Source organism: Arachis ipaensis, chromosome B09 (genome assembly GCF_000816755.2).
Source record: "Arachis ipaensis cultivar K30076 chromosome B09, Araip1.1, whole genome shotgun sequence".
Lineage (NCBI taxonomy): Eukaryota > Viridiplantae > Streptophyta > Magnoliopsida > Fabales > Fabaceae > Arachis > Arachis ipaensis.
In genome coordinates, this window is record NC_029793.2 from 126,668,242 (window position 1) to 126,686,385 (window position 18,144).

The following is an 18,144-nucleotide window of genomic DNA, read 5'->3' on the forward strand; positions in this document are numbered from 1 at the left end:
TAATCGTGGTGTAAAATAAAAAAATAAAGATAAATCTAATAAAAAAATAATGAAGGAACGGTGCAGGAAAATTTGCCTCTAGCTTAGGTAAATTTCAGGAAGCACAGCCAAATTTGCGGCTTTCTTAAGCGGACTTTGTGTAATTTTTGGAAATTTGTCAAAAAATTAAGCCAATTTTAAAACAATTAATAAAGTTCACCGATAAATTAGGCAAATTTTATGTTCGGTTACTCGGGGTTTCAGACGGGTTGGAGAGGTGTTCCAGGTGAGGAGGTGGGAACCAGCTTGGATCAGGACCTGTGTGCGAGACGTGTGGGTAACGTTGGGGACAAAAACGATACTTTACTCAATAAAATAAATAAAGTTAATAACGAAAAGAAGAATAAAAACAAAAACAAAAAAAATGTTTGAAAATTCTATAATTATTAATTTTATAATAGTAATCACTCTTTTATTTAATAAAAATAAAAAAATAAAAATCTTCGGCTCGGCGGACCGGCCTGCCCCGCCCCGCCAAAACTCGTCAATTTGGCGGTGCGGGTTTGGCGGGTTTTTGTAATTTGGCGGGCTCCAAATCCTAGTCCGACCCGCCTTTTTTAGCGGGTTTAGCGGATCGGCCCGGCGGACTCGACCCGTTTTGCCACCCCTACCTGCAATGATACTCCGACACCCAAGTCAGGAAGTACGCAGGCAGCTATGAGAGTAAGCGTGGTAGTGACGTACATTGGGGAGGGGTAGGACCCTCCCCATATATACCCTGTTAGTAGGGCAGGCTCTATAGGAGAGGTCTCCTCCTAGGAAGCTTCCTCTCCCAGCTGTCATGTGGTTGGCAGCAAGGGTGCAGGTGTCCAGGTCATGGACGGATGCGGGGCGCCCTATCGAGTCGGGTCGTCCCGTGCTTAGTACCGGGTCATGCCGTACAGGCTGGGTCAGGCCGTAACAGTGCCCCCAACGCGCCAGCTATGGCCGTGAGCACCATTGTTGGTGCGTTTTGCTCCTCTTCATGTGTGCTGTCACTTTGTCGGTCGCTCGTGATCGGGACGCGTCTTCTGCGCGCGTGTGAGCTTCTTCATTGCAGGAGTGCGCCGTTTCTCGCCTCGTTTTTCGTGTTGAGTATTTAATGCTCATAATGGGTGATTCAAAACCCTGTGTGAAATGACTGCTCTACCCTTGCCTTTCGCGCTTCTTGGGGGCAGTTTCCCTTTTTGTTTTCCATTCAGTTTCAACTTTCACTTCCTTACTATCATCACACTTCTTTCGCATTCTCCTTCTTTATTCCAAATTCCTTGCTGCAACTCTCTACCTCGTTCAAGTCTCCCCTAGTTTTTTGGCTTCTTCATGTCATTACCCTCATCCTGGTAAGTTCCCTTTTTCCTCCTTAATCTGGATATGCTTTCCTGTTGTTGTACGTCTTGCTTTTCTTTTTGCTTCGATTCTGCATGTGCACTTAACTGAGTGCTTGAATAGTTTTAGTTCATAGGTATTAAGGGGGTAACCATTTTAGGATTTTAATGCTTAAGCTCTGTTTTTAACCATAGATATAGGCTTTGTTTAACTGTAGGCAAACTGTAGCTTTCTGGTAGTAGTGCCGGCTTCTCGATCTCTTAGACTGACTTTGAGTGGTTCCCCATTGTAGGTATGGCCCAGCGTCCCGTCATGAGGGTCCCCGCCGCGAGAGCGCAGCCCTACGATCGATATGCTTGGGTGACTTCGGATGTGAAGGAATCCCCTAACCAAATGACCCTAGAGGAACTTACCGAGTTCTGACAAGCCGAGTATCTTTGCGGAGGGCGCGACGAGGAGGCCAATTATGCGGATTTTGTTCCTGCCGATAACGAACGGATATACCAACTAAACCTACACTCTCCCCGGATCCCTGATTGGATCTGGTTGTACAAACTATGTTTACTCGCCTGGGAGTTTGCCTCCCATTCTCCCCCTTTCAAATGGCGCTGCTTAATCGCTGCGATGTGGCATCATCTCAGTTGCATCCGAACAGCTGGCCCTCTATCCGCTGTTTCGAGATGGTATGCGAGTACCTAGAACTGCCGACCTCCGTCGAGGTGTTTTTATTTCTCTTTACGTTGACGAACCCCTCTAAGGAGGGGAGGGCCAAAAGGGGCTTCATGTCTTTCCGGTCAGCCCAGGGTCGGAGGATCTTCGGCCTGTTTGAGGATTCGTACCATGGTTTCATGGATAAGTATTTTAAGGTCTACCCAGTTGAGGGTCTACATCCCTTTTGGTTGACGTTGGAGGGGGAACGTCGCATCCCGACTTACTGGAGTTTCGGGGCGAGAGCTAACGCCTTTACTAAGATGACGTACAAAGGGTTATCTCCCGAGAACAAGAGGGTTGCCGACGCGTTGTTGGCTGTCTTTGGGAAGAATCACGTTAATCCCCATCTCCTTATGGGTGATCGGGACATGGCTAGGAGTTATATAAGTGAGTGGTCGCCTGGTTTCCTCGTGTTTATTGTTTGTATACTTGTTCGACCGGTTTACCGACTAACGACCTCTTTTGTTGTTGCAGTATCCATGGCTGGCACACAGGTTGGACTTGATGCCTTGTTCAACACCTTTCTCGCCAGTGGTAGGGATGATGACACCGCTACCCCCGACAACGAGGCGTATCCCCATGACACCGTCGAGGCGGGGGTTCAGTCCCAACCTACCCAGGGAGAGGTGATTGGGACCAGTGCTGGTTAGGGTCCCCGGCCAGAGATCGAGGTGGAGGTTGAGGGGCCGGAAGTGGTTGTCGTTGACAACCTGAAAAAGAGGAAACCATCGTCCACTCCTAAAGGAGTTCTTACAGTGATGGAAAAGAACTTCGACGCCGGGAACTTCATTGATTCCCAACTGCTCCCCGGCACGGAGGAATTCTTCTATGGCGGGGATCTCGCTTTGCAAGCCAGATGGATGTACCGTACGTACAAGGTTGAAGTCAAATCACTTCGGGAGCAGCTAGCTGATGCTGAGGAGAAGGTCAAGACCTCCGATGCTGCTGTGGCGCGGCTTACCGAGCGGGAGCTCACTTTGGAGGGTCAGCTCAACACTGTTCAAGACCGGGTGAAGGAGCTCGAGAAAGAACGCGACGAAGCTCTTTCGTCGGCAACCGCGGCCAAGAATGAAGCAGCTGATTTAAAAAAGAAGTACAAAGAAACCGTGAGGCAAGGTAAGAATGCCATATTGATGACTAAGGAGGCTCTCAAAGCTCAAGTAAAATTGCTGGCTCCCGACTTCGACACCTCCGCAGTTAGCGTCTTCAAGACCATCAAAGATGGTAAAATTGTTGATATGCTGAAGAAGTGATGTGGTCTTTTGTATTTTGGCTTTTTGTAATATGTAGATCTTTGAATGCTGCTTTAGTAAACTTGATTGCCGTTTTGTCGGTATAAAACGAGATGCTTGTTTCTTGCTTTGTCGGTAATCAATTTGCTTGCTGTTTTCTTACCGTCTTGTTGGTAATTAGCTATTCGCTTATACTTGTTTACCGCTTCGTTGGGGACTAGCTAAGCTAGACCATAGCTGTTTATTGCATTTTGCTGCTTAGTGGTTCCCGGGGTGATCAGCCCTGGGATACCTGATAAACCCCATTTGTAGGGTTTATCTTGTGATGAATTTAGAGCATTTTGATAACCTTTCCTCACATTTATTCAATGAAATAGCATGGTTTTATAACTTCTCCTTTAATTGTGCTCAAGAGTGAAAACATGCTTTTAGGTCTTAGAATAGCTAAATTTAATTTACCTTGATTCCATTAGATGCCTTGATATGTTTGTTAAGTGATTTCAGATTTAGGAGGCAAAGATTGGATCAAGGGAATGAAGGAAAAGCATGTAAAAATGGAGAACTCATGAAGAAATGAAGGAATCGCAAAAGCTATCAAGCCGACCTCTTTGCACTTAATCGACCATAACTTGAGCTACAGAGGTCCAAATGATGCGGTTTCAGTTGCGTTGGAAAGCTAACATTTGGGGCTTCGAAACGATATAAGATTTGCTATAGTTGCTACACGTATGGTAATGCGTACGCACACTATACGTGCACGCGTCGTTGCTGCCATATGATCCACTTAAAGCAATACGTGGCCAGCGAATTCTAAAGCCTTGTGGGCCCAATCCAACTCATTTTTGATGCTATTTGATCCAAGGATTGAAGAGGGATGAGACACCTAGTCATTAGTTTAGTTTTATTTTAGTTTTCACATGCTTTTAGTTAGTTTCTAGAGAGAGAAGCTCTCACTTCTCTCTAGAATTAGGAGTAGGTTAGATCTAGATTAGGAACTCTTAGATCTAGTTTAATTTCATGCTCTGATTTACTTTTCTCTTTGAAATTCTTCTTCTTCTATCTTTCCTCTTTCTAGTTTTGCATTTAATTCATGTAATTCTCTACTTTTATGTTGATGCACTTTTGTTCTTCTATTTCTCTTTCAATGCAATTTATGATTCATGTTCCTTTATTGTTGATTTGATTTGTTGTTGTTTAATTCCTTGCAATTGAGTAGTGTAGATTTACTTTCCTTGCTATTTTACTATGTTTTCCTTTTATGCCTTCCAAGTGTTTGATGAAATGCTTGGTTGGATTTTAGTATAGAATTTTCTCCTCTTGGCTTTGGTAGAGTAATTAGTGACGCTTGAGTTATCTAATTTCTTTGCTGATTGATAATTAGAAGTTGCTAATTGATTTGGATACCACTAAAGCTAGTCTTTCCCTTGGGAGTTGGCTAGGACTTGTGGAATCAAGTTGATTCATCCACTTGACTTTCCTCCATGATTAGAGGTTAACGAAGTGGTAGCAATGGATAATTTGTGGTCACAATTGAGGAGGATAACTAGGATAGGACTTCTAGCTCTCATACCTTGCCAAGAGCTTTGTTAATTGTTAGTTTATTTCCTTTGCCATTTATATTTCTTGCCTATTATTCCAAAAACCCCAAACAATACCTCATAACCAATAACAAGAACATTTGTTTGCAATTCCTAGGGAGAACGACCCGAGGTTTGAATACTTCGGTTTATAATTTTAGGGATTTGTTACTTGTGATAACCAAATTTTTGTATGAAAGGAATATTGTTGGTTTAGAAACTATACTTGCAACGAGATTTCAATTGTGAATTCTAGACCACACAAAAGTCCAATCATCAAAATGGCGCTATTGCCGGGGAATTGCAATGGTGTTATGTTATTGGTTATTGTATATATGTGAATATTGTGAATAGCTTGATTTTTGGATTTCTTGTTAGTTTTTGCTAATTTAGGATTTTGTTTCATTATTTTTTTATTAGTTTTTGAATTTTATTTTCTCTTTTCACTATGAATCTCACTTTGGCTATGAGTTTGGTTCTAACTATGTTGTAGGAAATGAGGGCTTCAATGACAACATGCACCAAGGTTGGAACCAACAAAGATGGGAGGAGCCTCAAGGAATTGATCACTCCTATTGGCAACAACCTCTGGATACTTATAGGTATAATCACCATCCTAATGCATGTCAATTCAATGGCTATGGTGAAACTTTATATGAAAATCAACTACCACCATCATATGCCTATGACTCTTATCCTCAACATGAACCTCAACCATTCTCACAAGTCTCTCATTACCAAACACCTTCCTATGATCCACATCCATCACATGACCAATCACCATACCATACTCTTATGACCATTATGAGCAAGAACCTTTGGAACCACCACAACCTTATCATGATTACTATCAAGAACCACCTCAATGCACACCATCTCCACACCCTTACCAAGAAGAACCATCTTCCTACTATGAACCCTTTCTCCAAAATAATGAACCCTCTTATCCACCCCAAGCCCCAATAGATGATTCTCTCACCCTGCTACTTCAAGGACAAGTGGATATGCAAAGGAACACCTTAGAGTTTGTAACTAACTTGACCAAGGTAGTGCATACTTTAGCCTACCAATGCTTGAACACTCAAGGTGCTCCCATGGCTATATGTGAAGAATCAATTGAAGATCATAGCATGAAGGAGAGATTGAAAACTCCGGTGGAAAATGAGGGATGTCACTTTGTGTTAGAACAATTGGAGGAGCCTATGATCATTGAAGAAAAGGAAGAAGTGGTTGAAGATTTAGGAGATGTTGAAAGTCCATGGGAATATAGCATCATGGAGCACTCTTCCAAGAAGCTTGATATTGATGTTGAGGAAGGTGCACAACCTCCAAGGCATATCATAGTTGGAGACTTGGAAGAGGCTTATCAAGAGATGGATTCAATCATGGATGAATTCCTATCTACAATGGAATCCTCTCCCACTGGACATAATGTTGAAATTGTAGAAGAATGTGCACAACCTCCCATACCTTTGGTGAGCAATGAAGAAGAGAGTGAATTGGAAGAGAGCCAACAAGAGGAAAAAGTCGGCATGGTGTATATCAAAATTGAAGAATATGAAGAGGTTGATCAAGAGATGAATTTATTCATCAATGAATTCCTATCCAAAATTGAATCACCTCTCATTGGGCGAGAAATTGAAGCTCTTAAAGGCAACACCAAGCCAAGTGATAAAGGAGAAAAGGTTGAAATTGAAGAAGATTGCGAAGAGGTGGAAACAATTAAAGAAGAGCCTAAAGAAGTAGACCTCGCATTGTCTAAGTATGGGGAGGTCTCCCTCCCCAAGTCACCATCCTACACAACATTCAAGTGGGTAAAATTCTTATCCCTAAGCTTTACTTTCTCACTTGAATATGGTTTGATTGAAAATGATGGTCAACTTAGAGCTCTTTGTGGAGTTAAGAGTAGGAAAGAGTTGTGTAGTGGTTGGAAACATCATTCTAAGCTCATGATAGTTACAAGCTCAAAATTCAAGAGCAATGGTTGGTGTGGAACTAAATTGCATCGGTCTAGAAAGTTGTTTGGAAGCTTCTTTGAGAATTCCAAGGCCATGCCACCCGGATGGAATAATGATGACCAATTCATGGACGGGTGTCAAAATAAAGTGTGGGATCCCGGATCTCACAAGAAAAATTAAATTTGGGAGCTCATGGTTTGTAAAGAACTTCATCAAGGCTTGAAGATATTAGAATTGAAGAATGGAGCTTATTGGAGACTCAAGCATTGGTGGATGTTCCAAGATGAGTTTAAGCACAAGCCACCTTGATGGAGCACCCCATAAGTCCAACTTAAGGACAATAAATAAAAGTTCTAGGTGGGAGACACCCCACCATGGTAAACTCTTTCCATTTTCTTGTATATATACTTAATAAGTGATTTGAGTTACCATTATAGGTAGTTTTCTTCTTTTCCATACTCTTCTACATTTTGTTTTGATTAATAGGTTGTTGTAGTGAGTTTTGATTAGTTTAGAGTGTTGTTAAAGTAGGTTACTTGAAGTACAAGTTTTGTTTGTTTTGTCTTTGAAAATTTTTTAAAAACTTAAAGATTTTTGTTAAATTTGAATTTTGGTTGCTTTAGGATGTTTATAGGTTAGGAGAGTGTTAAATTATGTGTTTATGCTTCTAAAAAAAAATCAATCCGCGCTTAAGCACGCATGGCGCGTACGCGCGGATTGAAGTGCATGGCTCCTGGTACATTTTCCAGAGAGTTGTGCTAATTCTGCGCAAACATTAAGCTCCTGGCACAACCTAATGTGCGCGTATGCGCACTGCGCGCACGCGCGCCGATGGCATAATCCGCAATATGCGCGCCCGCGCACATGCCGCGTACGCGCCCATGATCCCAAATGCGCAAGGCGCGCGTAAGCACGCATGGCGCTTATGCGCGGATTCACACCCTGTTTTTCTCCTTTCTCCTTTCTTCTTCTTTCTTCTTTTCTTCTTCTTTCTTTCTACCTTTCTTCTTCCTCTCTTGAAAAAAAAAAGAAATATATATATATATATATAAAATAAAATAAAATAAATAAAAAATAAAAATAAATAAATAAATAAAATACTAAAAAAAAATAATTTTTTCCCTTTCTTCCATTTTCTTTTGTCTATTGCATTTGCACACTTTTATTCTTTGCATTTTAATTTTGTTTCTATAGTTTATTTTCATTTTATTTTCTAAGTTTCTCATTTTAATAATGGTGTTGCATTTTCCTACTCAATTGTTGAGAATTTCTTGCGTTATTTTGGTGCCTCTTGACTTGTTTGATATTGATGGGTGATGAAACTTTTAAATCAATGCTTCATCTTGTATGACTATTGTGTCTTTGTGCATTGATATGACCTCATATTGCCTTTCATGACCCACTTTTTCTTATGTGAACTTGATGCTCAATATGCTCTTCATGCCTTGACTTTACTCCTGCATCAAGCTTAATGATATGCCTTAGCTTACATTGTTTTCTCACTCACATGTTTAGCTATCATGTAGTAGAGAATCATACTCTTATTTGGCATTAGCCCCCGCCTATATTTTATTTGTTTTGATATCTTTGTTATAGGCTAAATTTTCTTTCTTTTTCTCTCCCTTTAGGTTGGCCACCAAGAAAGGAGGAAAAGGAAAAGCTTTGAAATGGGGCAACAAACAAGTCATCCGCACAACCTTTTAAAGGAGCTCATCAATTGTAACAACCCATCCACCTTGCTCTCCTTTGCATGTACCGAGGACGGTGCAATCTTCAAGTGTGGAGAGGTCGTCCGACCGATCTCCATGGGTAACAATTTCCTTTTTTCAACACCAATGTTAGATTAGTCATTGCATTGCATAATAGGTTGCATGTTAGTTAGAATTTGTACATATTTTACCACTCCTTCCTTATTAGGACTACTTGGTTATGGTGATGATTTCTTTTCCAAGAAATTGTTTTAGAGCATCCGACCAATTTGAAAACTTTTTGTTGAACTTGCTTGACAGAATCTATTTTGGAACATGGTTTTGAGCTAAGAACACAAGCTTGTGATATTTGAGCCTAATTGTGTGGTTACATCTTATAACCACTTATTTTCCTTCTTGTGTGCAATTTTTCTCTTTCTATGATTGTAATCTTTGATTTGTTTGATTCTTTATGTCCATCATTTTATTAGCTCACTTACCTAAATAGCCTTACCTCTTATCATCCATTGTTAGCCAATTTGAGCCTACGCTTAACCCACTTGTTTATAATTTTAGCACATTACAAGCCTTAAAGTGAAAAACAATAAAAGTCCTTAATTTGGATCTTTGATTAGCTTAGGCTAGTGTGTGTGTCATTTAAGTGTGGAAAAACTTGGGACATTGGGTGAATAAAAGGGTAGTTTTGTATTTTTGTTGTAAATATTAGGAATTAGGTACATGCTCATGTGTAATGAATGTAAAATCGTATGCATTGATGATCTTGTATATAGAAAAAAAATGAGAAAAAGAAAAAAAAAACAATATGGAAAAGAAAAAAAATAGAAAAAGAAAGAAACAAAGAAAAAGAAAGAAATAAAAGGGGACAAAATGCCCCAAGGCAAAGCTCAATAAGGGTCAATGCATAAGTGTTGTGAAATGAAAAAAGAATGCATGAGTATGTTAAAAAGTGAGAAAAATGGGTAGTTAGGTTAGCTTTGAAATTGTATAGGATGTCATAGGTTAGGTGGGAAGTCTAAGCTTATCAAAGATTCAAATTTCAAACTCACTTGACCAAATATGCATCCTTACCTTGACCCTAGCCCCATTACAACCAAAAGAAAGGACCTCATGATACTTGTATGCATGCATGAAATATATGTTGATTGTTAGAAGAAAAACAAATCTTAGAAAGCATGATTATGGGAGAATTAAGAGAATCGACCCTACACACTTGAGCGACTAGAGTGCAAACACTTCCGGTGAGGGTTCGATGATCAATTCCTTGATTCCCGGCTTTCATGAGCATTCTTCTTGCAAGTCTACTTGAACTTCATTTTGATATTTAAATTGGTAGGATTCATGAATCGTCATATGATCTTGGCCCTACTTGTGCATGTATGTCTTGGAGATTGATTTATTTTTAACCAAGTAGGTAGAATCATTTTGCATTTAGTTGCATTCATATAGATAGATGCATATAGTTTAGGTTGCATTTAGATTAGTTCACATTGAATAAATGTTGATACCCTTTGCTTTCTCTTGGTTAAAGCATGAGGACATGCTTGGTTTAAGTGTGAGGAGGTTGATAACCCCATTTGTAGGATTTATCTTGTGATGAATTTAGAGCATTTTGATAACCTTTCCTCACATTTATTCAATGAAATAGCATGGTTTTATAACTTCTCATTTAATTGTGCTCAAGAGTGAAAACATGCTTTTAGGTCTTAGAATAGCTAAATTTAATTTACCTTGATTCCATTAGATGCCTTGATATGTTTGTTAAGTAATTTAAGATTTAGGGAATGAAGGAAAGATTGGATCAAGGGAATGAAGGAAAAGCATGTAAAAATGGAGAACTCATGAAGAAGTGAAGGAATCGCAAAAGCTATCAAGCCGACCTCTTTGCACTTAATCGACCATAACTTGAGCTACAGAGATTCAAATGATGCAGTTCCAGTTGCGTTGGAAAGCTAACATCCGGGGCTTCGAAACGATATAAGATTTGATATAGTTGCTACACGTATAGTGATGCGTACGCACACTGTAAACGCACGCATCGTTGCTGCCATATGATCCACTTAAAGCAATACGTGACGAGCGAATTCTAAAGCCTTGTGGGCCCAATCCAACTCATTTCTGATGCTATTTGACCCAAGGATTGAAGAGGGATGAGACACCTAGTCATTAGTTTAGTTTTATTTTAGTTTTCACATGCTTTTAGTTAGTTTCTAGAGAGAGAAACTCTCACTTCTCTCTAGAATTAGGAGTAGGTTAGATCTAGATTAGGAACTCTTAGATCTAGTTTAATTTCATGCTCTGATTTACTTTTCTCTTTACAATTCTTTTTCTTCTACCTTTCCTCTTTCTAGTTTTGCATTTAATTCATGTAATTCTCTACTTTTATGTTGATGCACTTTTGTTCTTCTATTTCTCTTTCAATGCAATTTATGATTCATGTTCCTTTATTGTTGATTTGATTTGTTGTTGTTTAATTTCTTGCAATTGAGTAGTGTAGATTTACTTTCCTTGCTATTTTACTATGTTTTCCTTTTATGCCTTCCAAGTGTTTGATGAAATGCTTGGTTGGATTTTAGTATATAATTTTCTCCTCTTGGCTTTGGTAGAGTAATTAGTGACGCTTGAGTTATCTAATTCCTTTGTTGATTGATAATTAGAAGTTGCTAATTGATTTGGATACCACTAAAGCTAGTCTTTCCCTTGGGAGTTGGCTAGGACTTGTGGAATCAAGTTGATTCATCCACTTGACTTTCCTCCATGATTAGAGGTTAACGAAGTGGTAGCAATGGATAATTTGTGGTCACAATTGAGGAGGATAACTAGGATAGGACTTCTAGCTCTCATACCTTGCCAAGAGCTTTGTTAGTTGTTAGTTTATTTCCTTTGCCATTTATATTTCTTGCCTATTATTCCAAAAACCCCAAACAATACCTCATAACCAATAACAAGAATATTTGTTTGCAATTCCTAGGGAGAACGACCCGAGGTTTGAATATTTCGGTTTATAATTTTAGGGATTTGTTACTTGTGACAACCAAATTTTTGTATGAAAGGACTATTGTTGGTTTAGAAACTATACTTGTAACGAGATTTCAATTGTGAATTCTAGACCACACAAAAGTCCAATCATCAATACCGTGTTGTTCTGGTGCTAATTACTTGGGAAGGTAATTTGATTAGTTTAGATATTGAATACGAAACCAAGAGATGACAAATTATAGACAAACAACTAATTGAAAGCAACTGACCGCAAATAATATGATCATGAAGTAATGACAAACAAAATTCAAATAATCTAACATAAAGCAATACATGTCTTACTAAACCGGTTGAACCGGTAGAACGCTTGCTCGCCTAGTGTACCTCGACTGCTAGGAATAGAATCTCGTTAGGTTACTCACGTTCCAAGTTCTCGGGACTTCCCTGCCATCCAGCTGTTCCAGTTTGTAGGCATCGTTACCGAGCACCTCTTTCACCTTGTATGGGCCCTCCCAATTCGCCGCTAGCTTTCCTTCCCCTGGTGTCGGGAGTCCAGCATCATTGTGTCGTAGGACCAGGTCGTTCTGTTCAAACTCTCTCTTGAGCACTTTGGCGTTGTAGCGCAGGGCCATTCTTTATTCCAACGCCATCTCCGATAAGTGGGCCATCTCCTTAGCTTCATCCACCAAGTCCTTTTCTACAGCCTCTTCGACTCCTCCCAGCAGTAGTCGTGGGCTCGGTTCACCGATCTCCATGGGTATTATTGCATCCACCCCATAGGTGAGCCGGAAGAGGGTCTCCCTGGTAGACGACTACTGAGTTGTGCGATAGGACCAAAAGACCGAGGCTAACTCGTCTGCCGACGCTCCCTTCTTCTGGTCAAGTCGCTTTTTGAGGCCTTGCAAGATGACCTTATTCGTAGCCTCGACTTGGCCATTAGTTTGGGGGTGTTCAACTGATGAGAATTTCTGCCTTATGCCCAATCCGTCAAGAAACTCTTCGAACTTTTTATCGGCAAACTGTGTCCCGTTATCCGAGATAATGACCTCCGGTACTCCAAACCTGGCTATTACTTGCCTCCACATAAACTTTCGACATTTAGCCGATGATATGCTGGCCAATGGCTCGGCTTCTATCCACTTGGCATCGACTATTAGGTACTTGACCTACCCTGGTCCTACTGGGAAAGGTTCTAACAGATCGATTACCCATTGTGAGAATGGTTGGGAGGCCATTAGTAGGTTCAGTTCGGCCGCTGGCGCTTTGTGGAAGTTGGCATTTTCCTGGCATCTTCTGCACCTTTTCACGAATTCCTTGGAATCCACCATCATTGAGGGCTAGTAGTAACCGTCCTTGACGAGCTTCTGTGCTAAGGCCTTCCCCTCGATGTGGTGGCCGCAACATCCCTCGTGGTCTTCCCTTAGCACATAGTCTGTTTGGTCGGGACGCAGGCACTTCAATAGGGGTTGGCTAAGCCCTTTCTTAAACAATTGGCCTTGTATTATTGTATACTTGGCCGCTTCTCTGCTTAGCACCTTTGCCGTCTTGTCGTCGTTGGGGAGTTTACCTTTTTCCAAGAAATCCATGATTGGGTCCACCCAGGAGGGGGATTCGGTTGCCCGTATTACGTGCAGGGTCACGGTTGGCTCTTTCATTAAACCTTGAATAAGAGATCTGTTCCCTGTTCCTGGCTTCGTGCTTGCCAGCTTTGATAAGAGGTCAGCCCAGGTGTTCCTCTCTCTCAGAACGTGCTGCACCGTGATCTTGTCAAACTCCTCGCTCAGCTTTTTGACCTCTCCAAATATTTATGCAATAGTGAGTCTTTGGCTTGGTACGTTCCATTAATCTGTGATGTGACGACCTGAGAGTCGCTACATACCTTTATTCTGGTGGCTCTGACCTCTCTTTCCAGGACTAAGCCGCCCAGTAAGGCCTCATATTCTGCTTGATTGTTGGACACCGGGAATTTAAACTTCACCGATTGCTCAAATACGACTCCGGTCGGACTTTCCAGGATGATCCCCGCTCCCCCGAATGTCTGGTTGGAGGCCCCGTCTACATGGAGCTTCCACCGTGTGCTCGGTGTCTCGGGAGGGTTTCCCGTTACTTCGACCAGGAAGTCAGCCATGGCTTGGGCCTTGATTGCATGCCTGGATTCTTACTGCAAGTTGTACTGGGATAGCTCGACTGCCCAGGTCATCATCCTGCCCGCCAGGTCGGGTGTTTGGAGTACGTGGCGGATTGCTTGGTCCGTCCTAACGATTATCTGGTGTCCCTGAAAGTACTGTCGCAGTCTGTGGGAGGAGGTCAGGAGTGCATATGCTAGCTTCTCTAGCTTACTGTACCTCAGTTCCGCCCCTTGCAGCGCCTTACTTACAAATTAGATTGGTTGTTGGATCTTTCCTTCTTCTCGTACCAACACTGTCGGCAAAGCCTCGTTAGTTATTGCCAAGTATAGGTACAACGCCTCTCCATTCTTAGGTTTTCTGAGGACAGGCGGTGCCGAAATTATCTCTTTGAAGTGCTTGAAGGCTTCTTCGCATGCCGGGGTCCATTCGAACGCTATCCCCTTTTTCATTAAGTTGAAGAATGGCAGAGCCTTGGCAGCCGAGCCCCCGAGGAAACGAGATAGTGCGGTGAGCCTTCCCACCAATCTCTGGACGTCTTTCACGCATCCCGGACTCTTCATTTGTAAGATCGCTTCGCATTTCTCGGGGTTGGCCTCCACCCCTTTCTGGGTTATCATGATGCCTAAGAACTTCCCGGCTTCCACGGCGAAGGCGCACTTGAGCGGGTTGAGCCTCATGCCGTGCCGCCGAAGAGATGCGAACACAGCGTCCAGATCACTAATGAGGTCTTCAGCCTTGGTGGTCTTTACTAGAATGTCGTCTACATAGACTTCCACCGTCTTGCTGATAAGATCCTTAAATATCTTGTTCATTAGCCTTTGGTATGTAGCGCTTGCGTTCTTCAACCCAAATGGCATCACCTTGTAGTAGTACGTTCCCCCTGGCATTATGAATGCCGTCTTCTCTTTATCGGGCCAGTGCATCGGTATCTAGTTATAGCCTGAGTATACGTCCATAAAACACAGATACTGGTATCCCGTTGCCACGTCGACAAGAGCATCAATATTGGGAAGAGGGAACGAATCCTTGGGGCACGCTTTGTTGAGGTCAAAATAATCCACGCACATTCTCCATTTCCTATTGGGCTTCTTAACTAGGACCACGTTCGACATCCAAGTCGAGTAGTCCAGTTCCTGGATGAAACCTGCTTCTAGTAGGCCGGCCGTTTGTTTGGCCACCTCTTCAGCTCTCTCTTTGAACATTTTCCTCCTCCTTTATGCCACTGGCTTAGCTTCCGTCTTTACCGCTAGGTGGTGTGACATGGTCTGGGGGTTAATCCTTGGCATGTCGGATAGTGTCCAGGCAAACAGGTCGTCGTTTGCCCGGATCATCTCCACTAACGGTCCCTTCAAATCGTGTGGGAGGTTTTTGTTCACGAAGACAAACTTTCCTTCTGAGTCGCTGACCCTGAAAATTTTGAGGTCTCCCTTGGGTTCCGGCTTCGGTTTGTCATCGACTCGCGCGTCTAGGTCAGCTAGGAAGACCCCGGATGCTTCTTTGGACTTCTTCCTTAGGGAGAGACTGGCATTGTCGCAAGCGACCACCGTTTCCAAATCTCCCTTGATGGATCCCACGACCCATCATCAGTGACAAACTTCATCATTAATAGCTTTGTAGAAATCACTGCTCCAAATTCATTGATAGTTTTTCTTCCCAAGATGAGGTTATAGGCCGTGGAGTCTCTTAAGACCACGAACTCCGCCATTACCGACCTCTTCCCTCGACCCCCTCCTATGGAAGCTCGACTGCCCAGGTCATCATCCTGCCCGCCAGGTCGGGTGTTTGGAGTACGTGGCGGATTGCTTGGTCCGTCCTAACGATTATCTGGTGTCCCTGAAAGTACTGTCGCAGTCTGTGGGAGGAGGTCAGGAGTGCATATGCTAGCTTCTCTAGCTTACTGTACCTCAGTTCCGCCCCTTGCAGCGCCTTACTTACAAATTAGATTGGTTGTTGGATCTTTCCTTCTTCTCGTACCAACACTGTCGGCAAAGCCTCGTTAGTTATTGCCAAGTATAGGTACAACGCCTCTCCATTCTTAGGTTTTCTGAGGACAGGCGGTGCCGAAATTATCTCTTTGAAGTGCTTGAAGGCTTCTTCGCATGCCGGGGTCCATTCGAACGCTATCCCCTTTTTCATTAAGTTGAAGAATGGCAGAGCCTTGGCAGCCGAGCCCCCGAGGAAACGAGATAGTGCGGTGAGCCTTCCCACCAATCTCTGGACGTCTTTCACGCATCCCGGACTCTTCATTTGTAAGATCGCTTCGCATTTCTCGGGGTTGGCCTCCACCCCTTTCTGGGTTATCATGATGCCTAAGAACTTCCCGGCTTCCACGGCGAAGGCGCACTTGAGCGGGTTGAGCCTCATGCCGTGCCGCCGAAGAGATGCGAACACAGCGTCCAGATCACTAATGAGGTCTTCAGCCTTGGTGGTCTTTACTAGAATGTCGTCTACATAGACTTCCACCGTCTTGCTGATAAGATCCTTAAATATCTTGTTCATTAGCCTTTGGTATGTAGCGCTTGCGTTCTTCAACCCAAATGGCATCACCTTGTAGTAGTACGTTCCCCCTGGCATTATGAATGCCGTCTTCTCTTTATCGGGCCAGTGCATCGGTATCTAGTTATAGCCTGAGTATACGTCCATAAAACACAGATACTGGTATCCCGTTGCCACGTCGACAAGAGCATCAATATTGGGAAGAGGGAACGAATCCTTGGGGCACGCTTTGTTGAGGTCAAAATAATCCACGCACATTCTCCATTTCCTATTGGGCTTCTTAACTAGGACCACGTTCGACATCCAAGTCGAGTAGTCCAGTTCCTGGATGAAACCTGCTTCTAGTAGGCCGGCCGTTTGTTTGGCCACCTCTTCAGCTCTCTCTTTGAACATTTTCCTCCTCCTTTATGCCACTGGCTTAGCTTCCGTCTTTACCGCTAGGTGGTGTGACATGGTCTGGGGGTTAATCCTTGGCATGTCGGATAGTGTCCAGGCAAACAGGTCGTCGTTTGCCCGGATCATCTCCACTAACGGTCCCTTCAAATCGTGTGGGAGGTTTTTGTTCACGAAGACAAACTTTCCTTCTGAGTCGCTGACCCTGAAAATTTTGAGGTCTCCCTTGGGTTCCGGCTTCGGTTTGTCATCGACTCGCGCGTCTAGGTCAGCTAGGAAGACCCCGGATGCTTCTTTGGACTTCTTCCTTAGGGAGAGACTGGCATTGTCGCAAGCGACCACCGTTTCCAAATCTCCCTTGATGGATCCCACGACCCATCATCAGTGACAAACTTCATCATTAATAGCTTTGTAGAAATCACTGCTCCAAATTCATTGATAGTTTTTCTTCCCAAGATGAGGTTATAGGCCGTGGAGTCTCTTAAGACCACGAACTCCGCCATTACCGACCTCTTCCCTCGACCCCCTCCTATGGATACTGGCAAGGAGACTATCCCATTAGGTTTGATGAAGTTATCCCCTAAGCCGACCATACCGTGCTGGTGGGTCTTCAGATCGGTGTTTTAGAGGCCTAAAGTATCAAACATATTGCGAAACATGATGTTCGAATCCGCTCCAGTATCTACTAGGATTTTCTTTACTAAGCCGGTTCTGACTCTAACTGTGGTCACCCTGGGAGGGTTCTCCGGTAGCTCGTCAAACCATTGGTCCTCGGGGCCGAATGATATTGACGGTATCCTCCTAGAGGGAAGCTTGGAACTGGACGATGACACGGCTAATACTTTGGCGTCTTTTCTGCTTGCCGACTTGGACCTTGGAGCCACGTCTCTACCGACCCCGACATTCACGATAGTGAGGCCACGCTCTCCATCCTCCTTGGGCTCTTGTCGCTGCCTCACAGTGCGGCCCTTGTCGTTGCCAGTTCGATCACGATCTTGTCTCCTAGGTTCCCTTATGAGGTGAGAGAACTCTGCCAGTTTGCCTTCCTGGATCGTCTGCTCTAGAGCATCTTTCAGGTCAAAACAATCTTGGGTCGTGTGGCCGTACCCCTTATGGTAGTCACAATAGAGGTTTTTGTTCCCTCCTGTTCTGTCCTTGAGTTGTCGGGGCTTCGACAAGATGCCTTTGTCGGCAATTTGCTGATAGACTTTCATAATCGGGGCTGTCAGGGGGTTGATGAGCGGATATTTTATACGCTTTTTGGGGATAATTTCATATAGTTTTGAGTATGTTTTAGTTAGTTTTTAGTTTATTTCCAGTAGTTTTTAGGAAAAATTCATGTTTCTGGACTTTACTATGAGTTGTGTGTTTTTCTGTAATTTCAGGTATCTTTCTGGCTGAAATTGAAGGAGCTGAGCAAAAATCTGATTCAGGCTGAAAAAGGACTGCTGATGCTGTTGGATTCTGACCTCCCTGCACTCAAAATGGATTTTCTGGAGCTACAGAACTCGAAATGGCATGCTTCCAATTGCGTTGGAAAGTAGACATCCAGGGCTTTCCATAAATATATAATAGTCCATACTTTGCACAAGAATTGACGACGTAAACTGGCGTTCAAC

At 43.0% G+C, this 18,144-nt stretch overlaps 1 protein-coding gene across 1 annotated transcript; it reads right to left on the minus strand.

Moving 5' to 3' along the window:
* On the minus strand, positions 12,143-12,592 carry LOC107616026. Its single transcript, XM_016318031.1, has 2 exons — positions 12,360-12,592; positions 12,143-12,308 (listed from the first exon to the last, which is right to left on the minus strand). The coding sequence occupies exons 1-2, from the start codon at positions 12,590-12,592 to the stop codon at positions 12,143-12,145; spliced, it is 399 nt and encodes a 132-aa protein (XP_016173517.1).

Bases quoted from the DNA above. Each gene is read 5' to 3' on its own strand.
- LOC107616026 (XM_016318031.1), bottom strand. From the start codon at position 12,592: ATGTGGAGGCAAGTAATAGCCAGGTTTGGAGTACCGGAGGTCATTATC. The intron at 12,309-12,359 runs GTTAGCCTCGGT...GTCGTCTACCAG, and splicing joins AAGGGAGCGTCGGCAGACGA to GGAGACCCTCTTCCGGCTCA.